This window comes from Leptodactylus fuscus, chromosome 2 (assembly GCF_031893055.1).
Source record: "Leptodactylus fuscus isolate aLepFus1 chromosome 2, aLepFus1.hap2, whole genome shotgun sequence".
NCBI lineage: Eukaryota > Metazoa > Chordata > Amphibia > Anura > Leptodactylidae > Leptodactylus > Leptodactylus fuscus.
This window is the reverse complement of record NC_134266.1, coordinates 196,965,992-196,986,345: the sequence shown is the minus strand read 5'-3', so window position 1 is coordinate 196,986,345 and position 20,354 is coordinate 196,965,992. Positions and strand designations below refer to the sequence as shown.

Below are 20,354 nucleotides of genomic sequence, written 5' to 3'. Positions count from 1 at the left end.
ATTATTAGATCGGTGGGGGCCCCACTCCTAGTACCACCACCGATCAGCTGATTGCTTACCATGCACACTGCTATAGTTTTGCTGTATTAGAGCGCACTACAGCTTAGTCTGATTCAAGTGAATGAGACTGATCTCGAATACTAGGCACGGGTATTACAAGACAGAGCGGTGTGTAATGGCCTATCCAAAGAGGGGCCATCAATCTTGGACGATCCCTTTAACATTTATCAATGATCCACTATTAGATAAATATTAGCTAGCAGATATTTCTTTGCTTATAGACAGAGGGTATCGTTCACACGTGAGCAAAGGGGAGGTTTTTGACAGTGGCTTTCGCGTCAAAAACCTCCCCTTACAATGGTGGTCTATGCAGACCGCCAGGCTTCTTTTTTCCGCTAGCGGCGGGCTGCTGCTAGCGGAGAAAAGAAGCGACATGCCCTTTCTTCTGGCGGAAGCAGCGCGGGCTGAGCCACGCAGCTTCCGCCCCCGGCAGCACCCTCCTATGTCGTCTCATTCATTTGAGCCGACAGCGGAGGGGAAAGCCACGACCGCGATGGTCGTGGCAGGCGGGTTTTGACCAGAGAGAGACGCGGCTCGCGGCGTCTCTCTTGGTGTCAAAACCCGCGCGGGCAGTTCACGTGTGAACTAGTGATAAATAGGGACTGTATTGCAACCCTAGACAGTGTATTCCAGAGTCCATCAAGGGTTTGTAAGAGATGAGGTTATGGTAGCCGAAGATATATTAGTTCCGGAAAGAGCTTTTGGCCGGGAGTACAGGACAGGCGAGAATGTTGTGCTGTTGCTGAGTTTAATTCACAGATCATTTCCTTCACTGATACATTTTCCCAATTCCTTCATCTACCCATCAATAAATATTGTAGGAATATACAATGACCGTAAGACCCTCACTAAAAAATGAATATACTATACTTAGTCCTGTACTACAGTGTATGGCAAAGGAACCTTTTGTAAATGCCATTCTGTTTGGAGGCGTATGGGAAGACGGAATGAAATAGTTTAAAGCCTATTCACATGCAGTGGTGCCACTACAGCAGCATGGAAGCCCGGACAGGGCGCGCTTTGGACAGGGTCATCAGCCCTGGCAGATTTTCATAATTCAGGCTAGGTTTACTTGGCAACATGCATCCCATGACAAAAAGTTGCACAGATGTCACATGACTAAAACAGTTGTGCAGCTTGCCTGTGACTTACTGTTGTGCAACATTTTTAGAGCTATGATTTGGATGACTTTTTTGAGTTTTTACAAATGAAAGACATGTCACATACAAGTTGCAGTCTCAGGGGATCTCCGTTGCAGTCTATGATAAAGTACGGTAGTTGCATGCAAAGTCCAATAAGTTATTTTTCTGGGTCTTGTCACCGTTGTTTGTTGCAGTGCGACACCATTGAATATTTTGTTGCACAACACTTATCACCATGCAGCCCTAGCTTTACGCCAGTTTTTGTGCATGCATGATGTCTGAAGCCTACACCCGCTGCGAACTGGCGTAGACTTCACTATCCGTCATTAAATTAGGTACATTCACTGCTGGTGGAGAGGTTATCAAAACCAATATGGAAAATGCTGGTCTTGATAAATGCTTCCCCTTACTTGTATCTTTAGTGACTTATGTAGTGCCAAGGTCAGTTTTGCTCATCCCCCCAGTTGCAGTGCAGACGCCACCCTACAGTGTATTGTCTATGGATCCTAATATTTATGCAAGCTTGTAGATCTGGATATGGCCTCTGGTGTCTCTATAAGCCAAAAGCGGGGGACCACCTATATTTCCAGTAGCAAAATGATCTATTTATTCACCCCTGAGAGCATAGTGCCAAAACGTGGCAGACTTGAGTAAATAAATAGAGGTTGACATGTGGGTGAGTCAGCAGGATAACAACTACATACCTCATTACATGTCTTGTTTTGTTTGAGCGGTGAATAATGCATTAGATGTTAATGTAATGGCAGAAATGTAAAATGTTAACCAAGTTAATGTTGTAATATCTGTGACGGCCATTCACTATGTGTCAACACTCCCCTCCCCCAACCATGAACCAACACAAATACAATTTCCTCAAACATGTCAGCTATACAGTGTGACTACATAGGGCAGGGTTTATTGGTAGGGGGCTAGGGTCTCCTGCTCCCCAGCACATTTATTATAATTTACACCAGAATCGAATGTAAATTTTATAGGTTTGAGTTTCTGCCTCACAGAGGACTGTTTATTTCTTGATAAATTAGGTTCATTTTTCAACACGTGGGATTCAGACTGATAAGGTGGTTGATGACCATGTTTCTTTAGACCACTGGTGCTGAACCTAGGTACTAAGGAAAACCCTGCTGTTCCATGTTCTCATCACCCCCATTGTGCATCCACTATGCAGCTAGAGGTGAAGCCTTCCTGTAATTTGAATGCACCCCAACCATTCCCTCACCAATCCAGATGGAGACCAGGGAGAAGACCTTACGTTCTATATCAGATGTATGAAACTAAATAAACAACCTGATCCTGGCTGTACTGAGTTACCTTCATCCTCATGTGCTATTGCTGCTTTGGCCTCTGTCCTGACTTCACGTTGTGTTATCTCCCATCTGTCTTCCCCATGCAAAGTGCTACTTCTGTTTCCAACAGAACTGACATCGTCAGTTTATATCTTTTGTATCTGTCTGTCTATCCATCTGTCTGCAGCCTCAATGACTAGGGCAGTGGTTCTTAACCAGGGTTCGATCGAACCCTAGGCCATATGCACGGTTCATTTTGTGTACCAGTAAAAAAAACCTTATACCTATGTCTTGAATTTGGAAATAAATCCTATTTGATTTATCACTAAAGAAGCGTTCGGTGGATGTGCATATAAAACTGGTGGGTTCGGTACCTCAAACAAGGTTAAAGGGGTATTCCCACCTCACATACTCATCAGTCTTTACTTCTGTAAAATCTTCTTTCTTCCTGGTTTCTTGCATCATGTGGTGGGCGGGGTTTCACATGCAACCTGCCGTTTAGCTCCGCCCCCAAATCCGTGCATAGCTCCGCCCACCCATATTGGACTATGAAGTACAGGCAGCAGCAACTCCATTCTGTGTTACATACAGAGACTGCCTGTCTCTGCCATAATGAACACAATTGAATTAGCTAGCCTGATAACTAGGAGAACAGAAGAAATGAAAGCAGCTCCTCTCCTCTATCTGATAGCAGGGAGCTAGGTCATGTGGTGTAGACACAGGAATAGCTAGAAACACAGGCTGGCTCCCTGCACTTAGCCCCTCCTCCCTCCCCCCTGAGAGCAGGCAGATACATCACTTGACTCATGAGCAGCTAAGTCAGGGCTGTGGCCACAAAGAATTGAATAAAGTAAGATAGTGGACAAACAAAGCAGTTTTGCTGAAGCAGTGTATTTAGGAAAAGCCTTACATCCACATTAACAAGCAGTATAGATAGGATCCTTGTGATGGGACAACCCCTTTAAGAACCACTGGACTAGGGTGAAATGTGATGATGATGGGAAAGGGGGTGGGAGACGACACATTGACAGACATGCATGGAGGTCACCACTCTTGTGTGTCTATGTATGTTATAGCTTGTAGTAGAACCATTTACGTGCTGCATTGGAGTTCATGGTCACATATTTTGGGGTTACAGATACACATAACCCCTCCAGGTTTGAATTCCACGTTAAAGGTTCTCGTGTGCCAAGAAATGTTCTAACAGGTGCTCTATAGCAGTGTGCGCCCGCCCCAGATGCTCCATAGCAGTGTGCGCCCGCCCCAGGTGCTCCATAGCAGCGTGCACCCACCACAGATGCTCCATAGCAGTGTGTGCCCGCCCCAGATGCTCCATAGCAGTGTGCGCCCACCCCAGGTGCTCCATAGCAGTGTTCGCCCGCCCCAGATGCTCCATAGCAGTGTGCGCCCGCCCCAGGTGCTCCATATCAGTCTGCGCATGCCCCAGATGCTCCATAGCAGTTTGTGCCCGCTCCAGGTGCTCCATAGCAGTGTGCACCTGACCAGGTGCTCCATAGCAGTGTGCGCCCGTCACAGGTGCTCCATAGCAGTGTGTGCGCGTCACAGGTGCTCCATAGCAGTGTGCGCCCGTCACAGGTGCTCCATAGCAGTGTGCGCCCACCCCAGGTGCTCCATATCAGTCTGCGCATGCCCCAGATGCTCCATAGCAGTTTGTGCCTGCCCCAGGTGCTCCATAGCAGTGTGTCCCTGACCAGGTACTCCATAGCAGTGTGCGCCCGTCACAGGTGCTCCTTAGCAGTGTGCGCCCGCCCTAGGTGCTCCATAGCAGTGTGTGCCCGCGCCAGGTGCTCCATATCAGTCTGCGCATGCCCCAGATGCTCCATAGCAGTTTGTGCCTGCCCCAGGTGCTCCATAGCAGTGTGTCCCCTATCAGGTACTCCTTAGCAGTGTGCGCCCATCACAAGTGCTCCATAACAGTGTGCGCCCGTCACAGGTGCTCCATAGCAGTCTGCGCACGACCCAGGTGCTCCATAGCAGTGTGAACCCGCCACAGGTGCTCCATAGCAGTGTGCGCCCGCCACAGGTGCTCCATAGTAGTGTGCGCCCGCCACAGGTGCTCCATAGCAGTGTGTGCCCACCACAGGCACCCCCATAAGAGTCCACAGGTGTGTTTGTTTCTCATTTATAACAGATGACTCCCTTAGGTGTACTTGGTTGGAGATTTTTGTTGCTGGAGGTAGTCCGTTTCTGAAGTGTTGGTCTAGATCACATTGATGACAGACCATGCATTAGTACTAATGTATACCTGCAGCTACATTTGTAAGACAGGGGGGTATGGTTATTGCAATGTGCATTTCAGTAGAAGAGTTGTGTTAGCGGCCTAGTAAGTGGTACAGTGTGTTTGTGGTAGTACAAGCCTCTCACATGGCATGTTCTGTTCACAAGTAATTTGAGTTGCAGCTTTACAGTAATCTTTTAATTCTTGTACATAACACTTTTTAGATGTTTTTCTGGACGGCTTAATTCACATTGGCAGCTTTAATCCAGTTCTTAAAGGGAAATTCTTATAAAAGTGTTGGGAACAGAACAGCGAGCGTTTGACTTCTTATGTCAAAGTTGCCATGTCTAATAAAGCGATAGAAGTAGTAAATGTAGTATATATGTAGATTAAACACAGCATACAATTGCACCAAATGTTTGTGTCTTTGGTCTTTGTTTCTGTGATTTTTTGATCATTCATCTTTAAGTTCTTCCTGCAACAGCCTCTCCATAGCAAAAGCTTTCTGAACCTCAAAAAACGGCGGGGTTTCTGCAGACCTAATTTATGTGCTGTGTTTTTAGACAACGCACTTCCAAGGCAACTTTTTTTTTTTTTAACACGTACCTCATTTGTTATTTACTTAGGATGAATCTGAAATAGACTTTGCTGTCAATCTAATGTAAATGAGGGCAGCTCAATTGTGTGCCCAATTCTTTATCGTGTTCGTTTCATGTACCCTTCTATACTAAGCATGTATGTTTATTTTCATGGGGGAGAGTGTAAAAAGCATCCTCCCTCCATCCCTGGTCCCCTGGTCGCAACTGCCTATCTGTAGAGTAGCTACAAGGATAACATCATATTTATGGGCCTGCTGCAGCCAGTCACTGCTATCAGCAGTATACAAGCGTGGTGACTGTCTGCATCTGTTATGTATACAAACAGAGCGGCAATGTTGATGGCCAGCTTACCCCCCCCCCCCCCCCCCCGACCTCCCCTGTTGCTTGTATTTATTGTAATGATCCTCAAATTTCGGACAAATCATTAAAGTCTATTTCGGTGACTTTAATCTACTATTTGCATGTACGTGAAAACTAACACTATTTTTGTTCATTACGTGAGTTGTATCCTTCAGTTTCTGGCAGTTTTTCCCTCTACAACCTGTATCTCTTGTTGGCAGTTCTCCCTGAGCTAATGGGTAGAGACTAGCTGCCAGAATGTCTGCCTTACATTGCTCACTGTAAGTAGAGGAGAATCTGTTCCCTAATGTTCTCTCTCACACAGAAGCGTTAGTAGAATCATGTAAGACATATATAGAAAATTGTGCCAAAAACCGTGAGGCATTTTTTGGCAAAAAAACGCAACACAAGTTTCCACCTCCATTCCCTTGTATTGCTTTCCTCAGGCAGAATCCGCCTGAAGAAAGGTCGTGTCGCTTCTTTCTACCTCTAGCAGCAAAACGCTAGTGGAAAAACAAACGCTAGCGGTCTCCCTAGACCACCATTGCATGGAGGTGGATTTTGAGGCGAAATCCGCGGTCAAAATCCACTCCATTTGCCCCGTGTGAACTAGCCCTTGATGAAATTTGTAATATGAGACATGTGAGTAGCAGTCCATTGCAAAATACATATAGCAGATAATTAGGGCGAATGTTCATAGGCTAGGTTTACATCTGCACACTGGACTTTGGCGCAGATATGAACCTAGCCTTAGCAGGTGTAGTTTTTTTTTTGTTTTGTTTTTTAACTAAATATAATCTACATATAATAGTTTAGCATGCAGTTTGTTGTACTGCTCTATAACCTGTGCTATGTATATGTGTGTATATAGCTATAGATAGACAGATATCTATATTTCACAGATGTAGATACCTTAAACTTTAATCTGATAGCTGCAGCATTAAACCTACCGGTAACCTGCATAAACAAGCGGTTAACTTAGGAAATCCGAGGACCCCATAGACTATAATGGGGCCTGCATGGTTTCTGTTCGGTTTCTGACCAAAAATGGCGAAAAAACCAGAGTAGGGAACAGAATCCCTGTATGGAGATCGGGTGCAGATTGAACTGAGCCTTAGCATCTGTTCACTTCATGCCCTTTCCCATCCCCTGGTTGAACTTGATGGACATTTGTCTTTTTTCAGCCATACTATGTTACTTACCTTGACTACATCTGTGAGATGATATATGTATTATATGTATATATATGTACTGTTTGCTGGAAATGTACAGTACATGTCCACATGCAAAAACGTCAAAGGGCAGACTTCATAAACAACCTGCAATACATGAATTTCACCAATAATACCAGTTTGTACACATTTAGGGTACATTTACATCTGTGTTGCAGCCTCTATAATATAGGCCGAAAAAGTCCTGCAGTCACAACTTTTTCATTCAGTGAAAACAACAGATACCTAATGGACCCCATTAGATGGATCTGTATTAATATTTACTCCCTACTGTTCTTACGACAGAACAAAAGAACGGACATCAATGACACAAGTGTACAAGCTAGCAAGAATAGATTTTTGGTGTGTGAGACAAGACATGATATTTGTGGTTGATCTTTGCTTGATCAGATGAGTGTTCTTGTTCCTTCTGGATTTCTCCAGTGAAAATGTCATTTAAATATCAAAGTGAAACATTTGTGTTTGTCACAAAACATTGCGTCTTTTCACTTTGTAGTAGTATACGTATGTGGCCTTTGTAGGTTTACGGCATCTTGTAGATGTTATGGGTGAACAGTATGCAGAATATATCTGATATATGGATGGAATGAAAAGGTTTTCTTGCCTGAGGCCCCTTCTTTGAGGTGTAAATGACCAGCCCAACCATGCAGTTATAGCTGAATGCTAGGGGTGGATGGGCTGATACACAGTAATCTGCAGTTGGCTGTATGGGCTTCAATTAAAAAAAAATTGGGATATTTTACTGATTTGCTAACTATTTTGGCTTAATTTTTGCCTTTTGCCATATAATTGGATTACATGCTTCGCACCACATCTTTTTAGGAGTTTGAGACATTTTTTGCACCTTGTGGATAAGTGGAGTATGGCTGGTGGGACAGATTCATGGAGTGGCAGGAAAGGGGACGTAGCTTAATACATGCCAACCAAAATTTTGTATCAGAAGAATGCCAACCTATCGTTAACCTGAAGTTAAAGGGGTTGTCCAGGCAAAAATGGACAACCCTTTTAAAGTTTAAATAAGCTGGGGGCAGTAAAAAAAAAAATTAAATAGAAAATACATACTCACGTGTCCCTGTTGCTCCGGTGTCCTCCCGCGCCTCCATGTCATTCGCAGTGTCTACAGGTGTTGTTCTGAAGCCGCTGACTGGCCTCAGAGGTCACTGAAGTGAATCAGCGGCTTCAGGACAATCCCGGAAGAGACCTGGGAGAGGAAACTAATCGGGACCCGCTGGACAGCACTGGAGCAGCCTGGCAGATGAGTATGTCATTTTTATTTATTTTTTTCCGTGTCCCCAACATATTTAGGCTTAGTTCACACGTGAAAAAAGGTAGCTGATTTTGTCACTGATTTTTAAGCCTCGCTTTTTTTGGACGCTGTTTTTTGCATTGGACGCTGTTTTTGACGCTGTTTTTGACGCTTTTTCGGTCGCTGTTTTTTTGAAGCTTTTTTTTTCCCCAGCCCATTTTTTAACTAGCCAGCCCACTGGGCATGGCCAAAACCAACCCCTTTTTGTCTGTAGGCGCCATTTTAGCACACATCTCCAACTGAGCAGAGCTCACTGCTACTTCATAGCAAGCTGCTATCTTTGATATCAAAAAATAAAATTTCCTGGAGAGAAGGGAGCCCAATGAATGCTGCTGTATCCAGATGTGCTGTGCTGTGATGAGTACTGTCACAAAATGGCTGCCGGAAGCAGCCAACACCCATGGCCACTCCTCTGGGATGTCACTTCCAAAAGTGTGATAAAAAACAGCTAGCTGTTTCAGTCGCTGTTTTTGCCAAAACAGCTGCAAAAAAAAGCGACCAAAAACCGCTAGCTGTTTGTTCAGCGCCCAATAGACTCCAATTCATTTTTTCAGGCGGAAAACGCCTGAAGAAAGGTCATGTCGCTTCTTTTTCTGCTAGCAAAAAAAGCTAGCAATAAAAAAAGCTAGCAGAAAAAAAAAAGCTAGCAATTCACATAGGGCTCCATTTTATGGAGGCTGATTTGGCCGCGAAATCAGCTGTCAAAATCAGCGTCTATGTCCCCGTGTGAACTAGCCCTTAAACTTTAAAGGTTTAGCCTGGACAACCCTTTTAAATGAAAGTGTCTAAAGATGACCCAAATTTATCCAGCATCAGCCACTGTGATTTTGACTAAAGATGAGCAAGTAGTATTCGATCGAATACCTCCCCTGCATAGATATTGGTGTAGAAAAGTGCCAGGGAAGGTGGGAGGGGCATCGAATTTTTACTGCGTTTACTGCATGGTATTCGACCGATTACACCAATAACTATGCAGGGGAGGTATTCAATCGAATACTACTCGCTCATCTCTAATTTTGACACTCCTTTAATCTGCTTGACATAAGTTTACTCTGTCTCCATAAAGTGTTCCTTCAATCTGTTTAAGGCGTCTTTGCAAGTTACAAATGAAGAGGTTTGTCATTCTTAGGGTATGTTCATATACACGTTTTTCAAGTGGATTTTGAGGTGGAATCCTCTTAAAAAAATTTTTAAAAAACACCTTCCATCTCTCCTACTCATTTTAATGGTCAGTAGCAGAATTTTTCCTCTAGCTGAATAATTAAAGAAGCATCATGACCTTTTCTTCAGGTGGGTTCTGCCGTGAATCTCTGCTTCTCTGTGACATACTGTCCCATACCTTGGGAGGCAGAGAACCAAGCGTCATAGATAACTACATGTTCAGGCCAGTAAATGTGACGAACACACAGACCAAGGTTCAAGTCTGACACTTGGTCACGTGAATGCAAGGTAAATGATAAATCTACGTTCTGTTTGGGAACCGCCGACAGTCAGGTTTGAGTGTGGACATCCTTGTGCTGACCACTTCAATCCTGCAGAGTGACAAAACTACCTCAACTGCTGGTGTAATTATATGGGGGGCCGTAGCATGTGATAGTCAGTCACCTCTAGTTGTGATATAAGGGACAAGAACCGCATAACAATATGTGCAGCACATCCTGCTACTACATTTGTACTTCTCATGGCAGGTCTTTCATCTAGCATTTTAGCACATCAGCAAGATAATGCTCATCCACACACAACTAGAGCTAGTTCACAGGCGCATTTTGCAGGCAGGTTTTGACGCGGAAACCGCCTCAAAATCTGCCTCCCTTTTTTTCTCCTGCTAGCGTTTTTTTTTCCACTAGCGGGAAAAAAGAAGCGACATGCCTTTTCTTCCAAAGGATACTGTGGCTGTCTCATCATTACATTCTCATATTCATTTGAGTCCAACAACTCCTCCTTATTGCATTTTTTGTCAGTGAGTGGACAAAGTGCAAAACAAGCCAGTAAGACTGCAGATCTAGATGGAAACCAATCTTAATCTATATAATCTTCTAAGCCTTTCACACTACACAGTCTTGCTTTGGATAGAATGGCAATGACACTTATTTTATTTCTTCTTTCCTCAGCTAGAGAATGAGGATGACTCCTCGGAAACCCCAGCTGTAGAGCAGCCATCAACCTCAACACAAGCTTCTCAAGCCTGCCAGACTGCGGCGGCGTCTGCAGTAGATACATCGCCACCACCATACAGCAGCATTGTCGTGGACAATGCTGTAGACACTGGTAGGTATAGTAATAATTGTTTTTTTTTAGCTAATTTCTACAGCACTGGATGTGCTGTAATTGGTCATCGGGATATCATGAGGAAGAATTCAGCCTCCTGTGCCCAGGAATAGGGAAACATGTATACCTAGAACAATAAAATCCACATGGCTTTACCTGACTCTGCCAGGATGAATTACTGAATGTAATATACAGGCATCCATACTTATTGCATATATAAGATAACACATGTTTGTCCCCAGTCCTGGTGCTGGCATTTCTCATTCATGTGTTCATACAAGCAGCATTATTAGTGAGCATTGGGTTGCACCGCAGTGCCTAATGATACATAAGTAATACTGTCAGTCCTAGGATGGCCTCCCTATTAGTTTATGAACAGAGACCTTCAGTTCTGTCTGGTCTCTTCCAAGAAGATGAGATAATGGGTTGATTCATGTAGATGGCACCGTTTGTTTAGTAGGAACAACAATTCTAGAAGACTGCCTGCATTGTTTTGGAACTTGGCACTGTCCAGTATTTTACTTTATTATAACCATGGTTCATGTTTGAGAACTAGTGGAGCTAAATCTTACCTTTCAGTATTGAAACCCTATAAGGTCACATTACATATCTACTGCAGTATCCGTGTAGCCCCATGACTGGAGTCTTTTTATAGCTTTCTGTCAAGTAGGTCTTTGTTTTTTGTTAATATGGTTTTGTTACAAAAATTACTTAATATTCTTGTTTTGTTTATTTTTATAGAATCGCACAATGAATTCTACCCAGTACCACCCCCCTATAGTGTTGCAACCACTCTTCCAACATATGATGAAGCTGAGAAGGCCAAAGCTGCAGCAATGGCTGCCGCCGCTGCTGAAGCTGCTCAAAGGGTAAGTAATTTTACTTGTGGTTGCTGTTTTTCTTTATGTTCTAACAAACAAGTCAACGCCCTCTCACATGGTGGAATTTGTTGCCGATTTCAAAGTCTGATTCAGCCTTAGAACCTGTAGCGGAAGCTACTCCGCTGATTGGGTGCTAAGCCGAAAGGATGGAAATGTAAGAGAAATTTCAGGGGAAAGTCTTGTGAGTATATCTTTATGCTCACAGCTGCAAGGTCCTCTAGGATATTATAATATATAAAGTTTTTATGCAGAATTTCCATTTTTTTTCCCATGTTTTCCTTATTTCTGACTATATTGACATTGAATTGTTTGTCTGGAGGGGAATTTATTTATTTTTAATCCCTTCTGAGAAGTTGTACTCATCAATCCTGTCCAACTCCGGTTCTCAGAAAGAAAAGAAAACCTAGCTTAAAAGGGCTAGTTCACACGGGGTCTTTTGGCAGCGGATTTTGACACAGAATCCGCCTCAAAATCCGCTGCTAAAAATGACTCCCATTGACTTCAATAGGAGCCGCTTGCTTCTTTTTTTCGCTAGTAGCGGAAAAAAGAAGTGGGCTGCCCTATCTTGCCATGGATTCCGCAGCTGAATCAGCCACGGCCTCCGCAGTGCTAGGCTCCGGCCCACTCATTTGGGCCTAATCCAAAGCGGAATGCCACGACAGGATGCCAGTGCACTGTACCGGCATCCCGTCGCGGCAGCCGCAATGGAATGTGTACATGCGGAGCTCCATGTGAGCTAGCCCTAACTTGGGTGCTCTGTCACATCTAGAAGTATCCATAATTTTGTGATATTTATATCTTTAGTAAAAAAAAAAGTTATATTTTTGATACATGTAGATAACACCTATTTTTTTTTTTACCCCCACACAGAATATGATCCCCCTATTTTTGGCCCCCACAGTTTGACTCCCTTTTATTCCACCCCACACGTTATATGACCCTCTTCCTACACAGAGTAGCAGTTGATAATTTTTACTCATTTGTCCTGGCCACCCACTTCTGCCACCTCCAGGATGAGATGAAGCAGATGCTGAAGGATGCCGAGATGCTATACGTTGCGTCCCAGCATTCTTCAACGTTGTTTATTTAGTGTAGCACCACTTAGAGGAGGGAGCAGAGGGCGGCTAGGACAGGAGCCTGGAAAGGTGAGTAAAACTATAGGCAGCTGCTTATTGCAATAAAATAATGAGTATCTGCCAATGTGTGTTACCCAAAATGGTTTAGGTCATGCATGTCATAGGTTCGCCATCACTGCCCTAGAGTGTATGAAGTAATATATCTACAAGAATAGAACATGAATTATAATCTCCTTAGTCATTACTGTTTTGTACGTACCGATATTTATGCAAGGTCTCTTCTTTATAGTCGGCACACCCTTAAAATCTATTTTCTGAGAAAAGCAATCCCTATTTAGAATGATATTATGCTGAGAGCACCTAGCCACTTTTTGTTGTGTAATATAATAACAGACAGCACAGATGGATATAGGGCATGGGAGATTCATTAGATTGGTACTTAAAGACAGTAAACACCCTTGCATAGACAGAGATAATAAGATGCAAAAATTAAAGGGGTTGCTTTGGGTATAAACTTTTTTTTTTTAATAACAAATTGCAGGAAATGCGGTGGGAAAAAAAAACCTATACTTTCCTTTTGTTTTGTTTTTTTTCACACTATGCTTACTTTTTGGATTGTATATGTTTTGTATATATTTTTGTGACCGCTGCAGCCTATGGCTGACCTCTATGACAGGAAACAAGCATAGACTAATAGTGACATCTAGAGAAGTGGGGGTTGTGTATGTTTGTTTTTATGTCTTTTGTTTTTTTATTTTACTTTAATTTTTCCCATTCCCTGCGTTAAATGTTTGTAAATCTTGAACAACACCTTAGAACCACTGTAGATCTTTTCATAACCTACAGCAGTTGGGTATAATAAGAGGTTTTGTTTAGTTGTAGTGTCTATGGTTAGATCTCTCGTGTGATCCCAACAACTAATCTTTGCCAGTTGTAAATTCAACCGTGGCAATTACCTGGTAGCTCAGTAAGGTCTCCCCTTTGACGTCACAAAGTAAACCCCAGTGATGTCATCAACAGAGGGTTTTTTTTTTTTAGGTGAACATCCCCAAATCTTACCAAGATCTCATTGACAGTACAATGGTATTCAGAATTTGTTTGTGTGTACATACACAGTCGAGTGACATTAATGTGACCACCTGTCAAAATCCAGAATATCCACCTTTGGCAGATCGGACCGCTGCGAGACTTGCAGGAAGAGAGGGGATGTTGTAATGATGATCACTGGGATGTTGAGCCATGCCGACTCCAGTGCTGTGGCCAGCTGCGCTAGGTTACAAGGCTGAGCATCCATGGCGCGAACAAGCCAGTTGGGGTGGTCCCACAGAATCTCGATTGGGTTCAAGTCCAGGGAATTTGCTGGCCAAGGGAGTACGGTAAACTCATTCTGATGCTCCTCGAAGCACACACATACACTGTGAGCTTTATGACACGTCACATTTTCCTGCTGGTAGATGCCATCATCCTGAGGAAAAACATTTCGCATGTAGGGGTGAACATGGTCCGTAAGGATAGATGCATACTTGTGTTGATCCACGGGCCTTCTGCTATTGGTTATTTAACGTTGACGTCAAAAGTAGGCGGTGGTCATATTAATGTGACTGGACTGTGTACAACAAGCAAAACACATCCATCCATAGAAAGAAATACTTTATAGGTTTTTTTTACTTGGTTGACGACAGTAGATTAGATTTCAATATTCAAAATATTAATAATATATTTAGTATATTGTCGTTTAAAATTGGACATTTTCCATTGAAAACCTTTCACAATATCTTCCTTGTTATCTCCCTTGTTTCCTGCCCACAAAAAACCCTGCAATGAATGTAACGGATCTTCAAGTACCCAAATAGATACTAGAGTTTCGATCGTGTTATCCTCTTTTATGTGCGTGTTCTCTTCCAGCAGCTCTTGACTCAATTGTGGCTGTAGAGCACATTACTTCAGTTTGTTATCTGGTAATGTTGTTTTATGCCATGCGAGAGAGCAGTACTTAGAGCTATCTTATTCTATGAGCCCATTTCAGCACACGGGGAGTTGTTCTAGACAGTTCCAGCCTGTCAGCCCAGCTCAATTACACAGTATGAAATAGTTTTCTCTTGTGTGAGATAAAGAGAACGGCGTCTGATGAGTTGCTGTACTTAAGCGCTTTTACAATGCAAAATGAAAGCCGCAAAGTAGATTTTGTTCAGTCTTGGCTTCTTCTTAGATCTTTTTTTTTTTTCCCTTCTGAATAGAATTAGTAGACGTTCACAACGAGGAAGAATTTAAACACATACATTCATTATGATATAGTATACTAACACACATACCTTATTATAATATATAATACTAACATGCATTGTAATATATAATACACACATACAGCTGAAGTCTACCACTTGATAACCCGCAAAAGTCTCGTAATCTGCCGCACAATCTGAAGAATTGACAGGGAGAAATAATAAGATTTTTTATTGGGTTTTATTCCTGAAGATTCTATTAGTCCTAACGTGAACTTTATCTACTTTTTTGTGCAGAGATGACACTTGATATCAAGTTCCACACATACATGTACTTGTTCTTAGATTGTTTTTGTCCCTGTTCTGTATATTCTGGCTATTTCTGCCAAGAACCTTTTGTCTGGTTGATATATTTTTGCAGCATTACCGTATTTGTTGGGAGAATAGAATTGTGGACACCAAAAATGGCACATGTTGGAAACATTAATTCTTCTTCTCTGATACAACATGGCACCAGAGGAAACGTTCTCCTAATGATAACCATGGACATTGAGAGACTGTAAGCAGACCTGGTTAATATTGACAGGACTAGATTAGATTTAAGCCAAAACTGCTAATTTTTTGTGAAAATGACTGACTACCTAAAGAGGAGCTTTCACAACCTCTACCAATTCCAACTCATTGCATTGTTCAATAGGCGTTACAGCACAGTTGGAATTCTTGTATAGTTCCCACCATCCCTGAGCAATCATTGCTGTTAGTTTCAGCACAGTAATGCTCTCTGCTGACAGGCGGGTGGTCCTAGTCTGGAGCAGATAGTCAGGGACCACCCATATGACAGTAAAGAGCAAAATTGTACTGTGACTAACAGACATAATAGCTCTGGACCAGTGGAGGATAGCAAAATAATTCCAACTGCACCAGAATCAGTGGAGCACCACCTATTTAAGGATGCAAATATTTGTTGGAGGTCGTGAAAGGTCCTCTCTAATGTGTGTGGAGGTGTCTTGACTCTACTTTAGAAGCCAATATTGCAGGATATAGGAATTGGGCTGTGGATTTCATCATGCCCAATACTTTTGTTTTCAGGAAGCCTCCACTAGAAGTGTTTAGCAACAGGAATGAGGAAGTCGTGCGCAATAGCCATCCGTAGTCTTCATCATCACTAAACATTAAGCAATTTTAGGGAAGTGGCAGCTAGCAATTGTCTGCAATGACATAAACTTGGATTCTGAATTGTTTATAACCCCTGCCTCATAGACTTCACAATATGGAATCTTTCAAACAGTTCTAAGGTTGACCATGTACTCAGGTCCCCAGGTGAGTATTCTCTTGGCAGACAGCTAGCTCGGGAGAGGACTTGCTGTCTGACATTATGGCTAAAGCCCCACGTGGCGTCTTGCTGCAAAAAAGCGCAGCGGGAAAAGACGCAGTGACAACGCATTGTGGCTCTTCCCACAGCACTTTAGACAGAGCCAATTTACATATTAGTTTTGAAGAAGTAGACAGATTTAAAAGTAAAAAAAATACACAAAATTTCTCCAGGGCAATCATATATAGTATGTCATTTAGCATTTTCTACTTTGTGATGGGTTCAAAAAGCATAAAGCCCTAATACTAAACCCATAATTGACTGTGATCTCTGCCCAGACTTATCTGCGTCGCTCCTTGCAGACGTGTATTTCGTCATTGAAGATGGGGGCACACTGGCCTCACTACATGTGTTGGGCACGGCTCTGCCTTCATTGAAGAAATGTACATGTGCTGGGAACACAGATGGCAATTAAGGCTTTTGTAAATGACCCTGGGGCACTCAGGCATACTATAAGCATAATATTTGGCGGGGTCCCTTTAAGATCCCAGTAATTTAACACCTTTAATTCTTTACTTTCAACATTTTCTTCTTGGGTTGCCATTAGATCCTGCCAAACTGACCGTTTCACTTACAAGACTTTAGTACTTCCATGGCAATTGGAGCATCTACTGGTTACCAGTGCACCCACCATCTACCTATTACTTCTATTATGTATATAACTTGATTTAACAGGATTTCCATCCACTTATACAGCATGTTTTGCTTAAATGTAAACTTTACAGAATTCTGGTGGTAGTGAGGGTTATTTCTGTCTTTTTTTGTTGCCCCTTTTAAGCTACGTACCTCTTATTCTGAGTTGTATTGTCCCTTTTTTGCATTTTTTTTTTTTTTTTGGTCCATATCATAAAAAAATAAGCGGAGGGAGAAATGGAGGAAAATAGGTGCTAGAGGTTTGCTAAATAGCCCCTCTAACTTTAGTGGTTTGGGAACATAATTTATATGGCATTTGCTTTCACAATGTTGATTAGTGTCTTGGGAAACTAACTGAACCCCCATCTTATTAATATGTACAGTCTCCTTTAGTATAATTTTTCATTTATTTTCCCATTTTCTATGGAGTTAGTTAACAATTATAATAATGTGATTGGTAAATCTTTTGAAGGCTGAGAAAATTGGTAAACTGTCTACTTTCTTCTAGGTCAATGACCTAACTGCTTCAGTTCTTTTGTCTTGTGTCTTTGTTTTACATGCTAAGCACGGCCAAATTAGAGAGTCTAGAAGTCTGTTTGATGAAATATTCCTCAGTCCTTCAGAGGTATGGAACCATTTTAGACTTTGATATCAATGTCTTTCATGCTGAGATGTGAACTTTCTTTCTGTTTCCATCTGTTATTAAAAGCTTGGATAATGAATTGTCCTCCATAGATTATTGCATGGTAATTCTATCCTTTGTTTTACCGATCTCCTTTCTTATGTAGCGTTCTAGCTTCAATATAATGGGGATGTGTGTTTTGTCAGAATAAAAGATGGATCCTAATAGTTAGGATGTTTATAAAGAATGCATCCTTATCTATAAGGAGCCATTGTTCTGGTTTTATTGTATATTATTAGTAGTTAGAAATGGGCCATATCCATGTGTATGAGTAGATCTTAAAAATGTCATTCAGTATCATACAAAAAGATTTCTCAACACACTGGAAAATCTTGCAATGACTTCCCTTAAGAAAGCAACGGAAAAACCCCGACATCACAAAAAATAAATGTCACCAGCAGTGGGTGTCTGTGATACCTATCACATGGTTGATGTCTATACAATAAGCTTTTCACCCACACTGATTTCCTTTGTTTCTCGAGGAAAACCCCTATTATGGGGGAAGAGGGAATGGAGGAGTTTCCCCCTTCATGAACCAGACCTGAGAGCCACTATCGGCAACCTGAATCTTCTTATATTAGATTGGCCACCCTTAATAAGATTGATTTCATTATAAGCTACAGGGGTAGTTTCTGGCTAGCCATGCCTCCTCCATGACAAAATAAGTTTTTGGGGTGTTTGTTGCCCCCCAATTTTTTTCCTTATGGCTCTTTCCAATTTTGGTGCAGTTTTTGAATTTACAAGTGAAACATTAAATTGTTTCAACTTTTGAAACTAGAAAATCTCACCAAAAACGCATTGAGTTTTTCTGGTGGACTTTTCATGTGGTTATAACTGGTCCCTGTGAATGCACCTACTAAGCTGCACCATCCTATACTTCTTATTAAGCACATATCATAATTTATCTTTCACTGTCTCATAGTAAATTCAGCATCATCATGCTTCATTAGCGTTCCAAACAGTATAATGTCCCCTAAAGTGTTCCTCATATGTATATTGCCTCTTTAATGGTCCCCATACAACATAATGCCCCCCTTAGTGGCCATCACAACAGAAGTTGTGTCATGCAAATAAAACAAGTAAACCTTGTTCCCGGGGAGCTCTCTGCTTGTCTGTGATCTGTATAATCAACACTATTTGTAGCCTGACTGGTAGGGCAGGAAGAAAAAGATAAAGATGAAAGTAAAGATGAAATAGACATACTGCCAAGGCAGCAACACCTTCTGAGGAATGACTGGCTAAGGATTAATGGCTCCATGAAGAGGTTGTTTGTGTTTATACAGCACCCTCTAGGGTTCTCGCCTGTAATATCTGATGCCACTACTGCACTTGCCCCATTACTAGAAGAAACCCATCCAGTGATGCTACATATAGACATGTCTCTAATCTCTCATTTATCTCTAAACTCTTGGATTGCTTGGTCCTACACTAATCCATCTGCGCCACTCTATAGGACTCAATGTCATTGCTATCTCTTGGTTTTCTTTCCAGTTCCCCAACCACTCATTCACTATATTGTGTCTCCTGTTGCTGTCGGGGTCTCTCATGGTTCAATATCTAGATTTTCCTCCTGTTGGACAAACAATCAGCAGATTTGGCTTTCAGTACCATCTCTATACTGGTAACATTCCCTAAAGTGTCTACAGTCGGAGAACTTTATGGCTAACCAAAGCTTCCTCCACCAATAACAAGTATTATAGGATGTTTGTAGGGGTAAACCAGAAGAATGCACCAGTCTAGATTCAATTCATAAAGAGTTGTTGTTATCAGACAATATTTTAGGTTTTGGCAGAGCCATGTTTTATGGTACCAATCAGCACCAGGACCTAAACATTTAGGACAACTATCTGACTTTCTATTTCCCTATATACTTCAGGAATGTGACTAGTGGTAAAGTCTCTGAATTACCATAAATGCTGTAATCCTATGGTTATTATTAGTGGACCCTATGTATCTTAGGATAACCCTGAGGCCAAGAATTCGAAGACTGGATACCAAGATGGATTTCCCATTTCCTTTGCAACTAAGTGAGCCAGAGAGTTGACTTAAAAATACCTTGTATGACCTTGATATAACCCCACACTTAGTAATAAGGTTAGCTTACAGAATGAAGAACGCCAAATGATTCTACAAGCAATTTATCTTTTCTTCTAAGTTGGTCACAGTAAGACTTTAGTAGCTAGTATCAAAAAATACAGAGGTAAAATCAAGAAATTTAGAGATTCTCAACAATATCAGTTGTGGATAGCCAGATGGAGAGATATAGAGATTTATACCGGCAACTTTCCAGCATACCCAATTCTAAAATATTTTAGCTTTGTAACTGATAGTTTTTTAGATACATAAGCGATCTATTGGCTACAAAACAATTCCTTCACCAGTGATACAGTTAAAGAGGGCCAACAAGTCCAGTTCCGTTAAACATTTTGTTTTATTTTAATGTAAATGGAAAACATGCTGGAAAGTAAGAATACTTTAAAAATAGAAGTCTTAAAGGAATTCTATCATTAGAGTACCAAACTAAATACACATAGGAAAAGAAGGGTGCGTCTTATAGTCCGAATGTGGCCACCAATACAGACCCGGCATCCGCTGTAATACAAAGGTGGATGCCGGGGAGGGTTAGACGCCGGCACAGGTGCCCTGCAGGAAGCCAGCAGCGGCAGGAGCGATGCTGCTATTCTGCTCCTCTGTCCAGTGCGTCCTATAGTCCGAAAAATATGGTATAAGAGAAAAATAAAAATTAAATTCAATTAAAATAAAAAAAATCACTCCTTTCCCTATAATTCATATAAAAGTAGAAAATTACTGTGATACACATACACATTAGGTATTCCTGTGTCTGAAATTGCCCGGTCTACTGACTATAGGGTATCTGCAGTGCTCCTGTTCTGTCGGGAAGAGGTTAATAGGAGCACTGCAGATACCCTATATTCAGCCAGACTGAATTCCAAGTGGGGGAAAAAAAACTCAGCTCAGGGAAGGGGCAGACAAACAAC

The 20,354-nt window shown here is 41.9% G+C and overlaps 1 protein-coding gene across 2 annotated transcripts in view; it reads left to right on the top strand.

Annotated features, from left to right (window-relative positions):
- Positions 1-20,354, top strand: part of NDFIP2 (Nedd4 family interacting protein 2) — an 85,701-nt gene that overhangs the window by 14,590 nt on the left and 50,757 nt on the right. Inside the window, exons 2-4 of one of the 2 annotated variants that reach the window (XM_075265399.1) lie at positions 10,333-10,489; positions 11,231-11,358; positions 17,239-17,298. In XM_075265399.1, coding sequence (XP_075121500.1) covers positions 10,333-10,489; positions 11,231-11,358; positions 17,239-17,298 — 345 coding nt within the window. The remainder of the gene's footprint in view (positions 1-10,332; positions 10,490-11,230; positions 11,359-17,238; positions 17,299-20,354) is intronic. The other variant, XM_075265400.1, reaches the window with a different exon arrangement.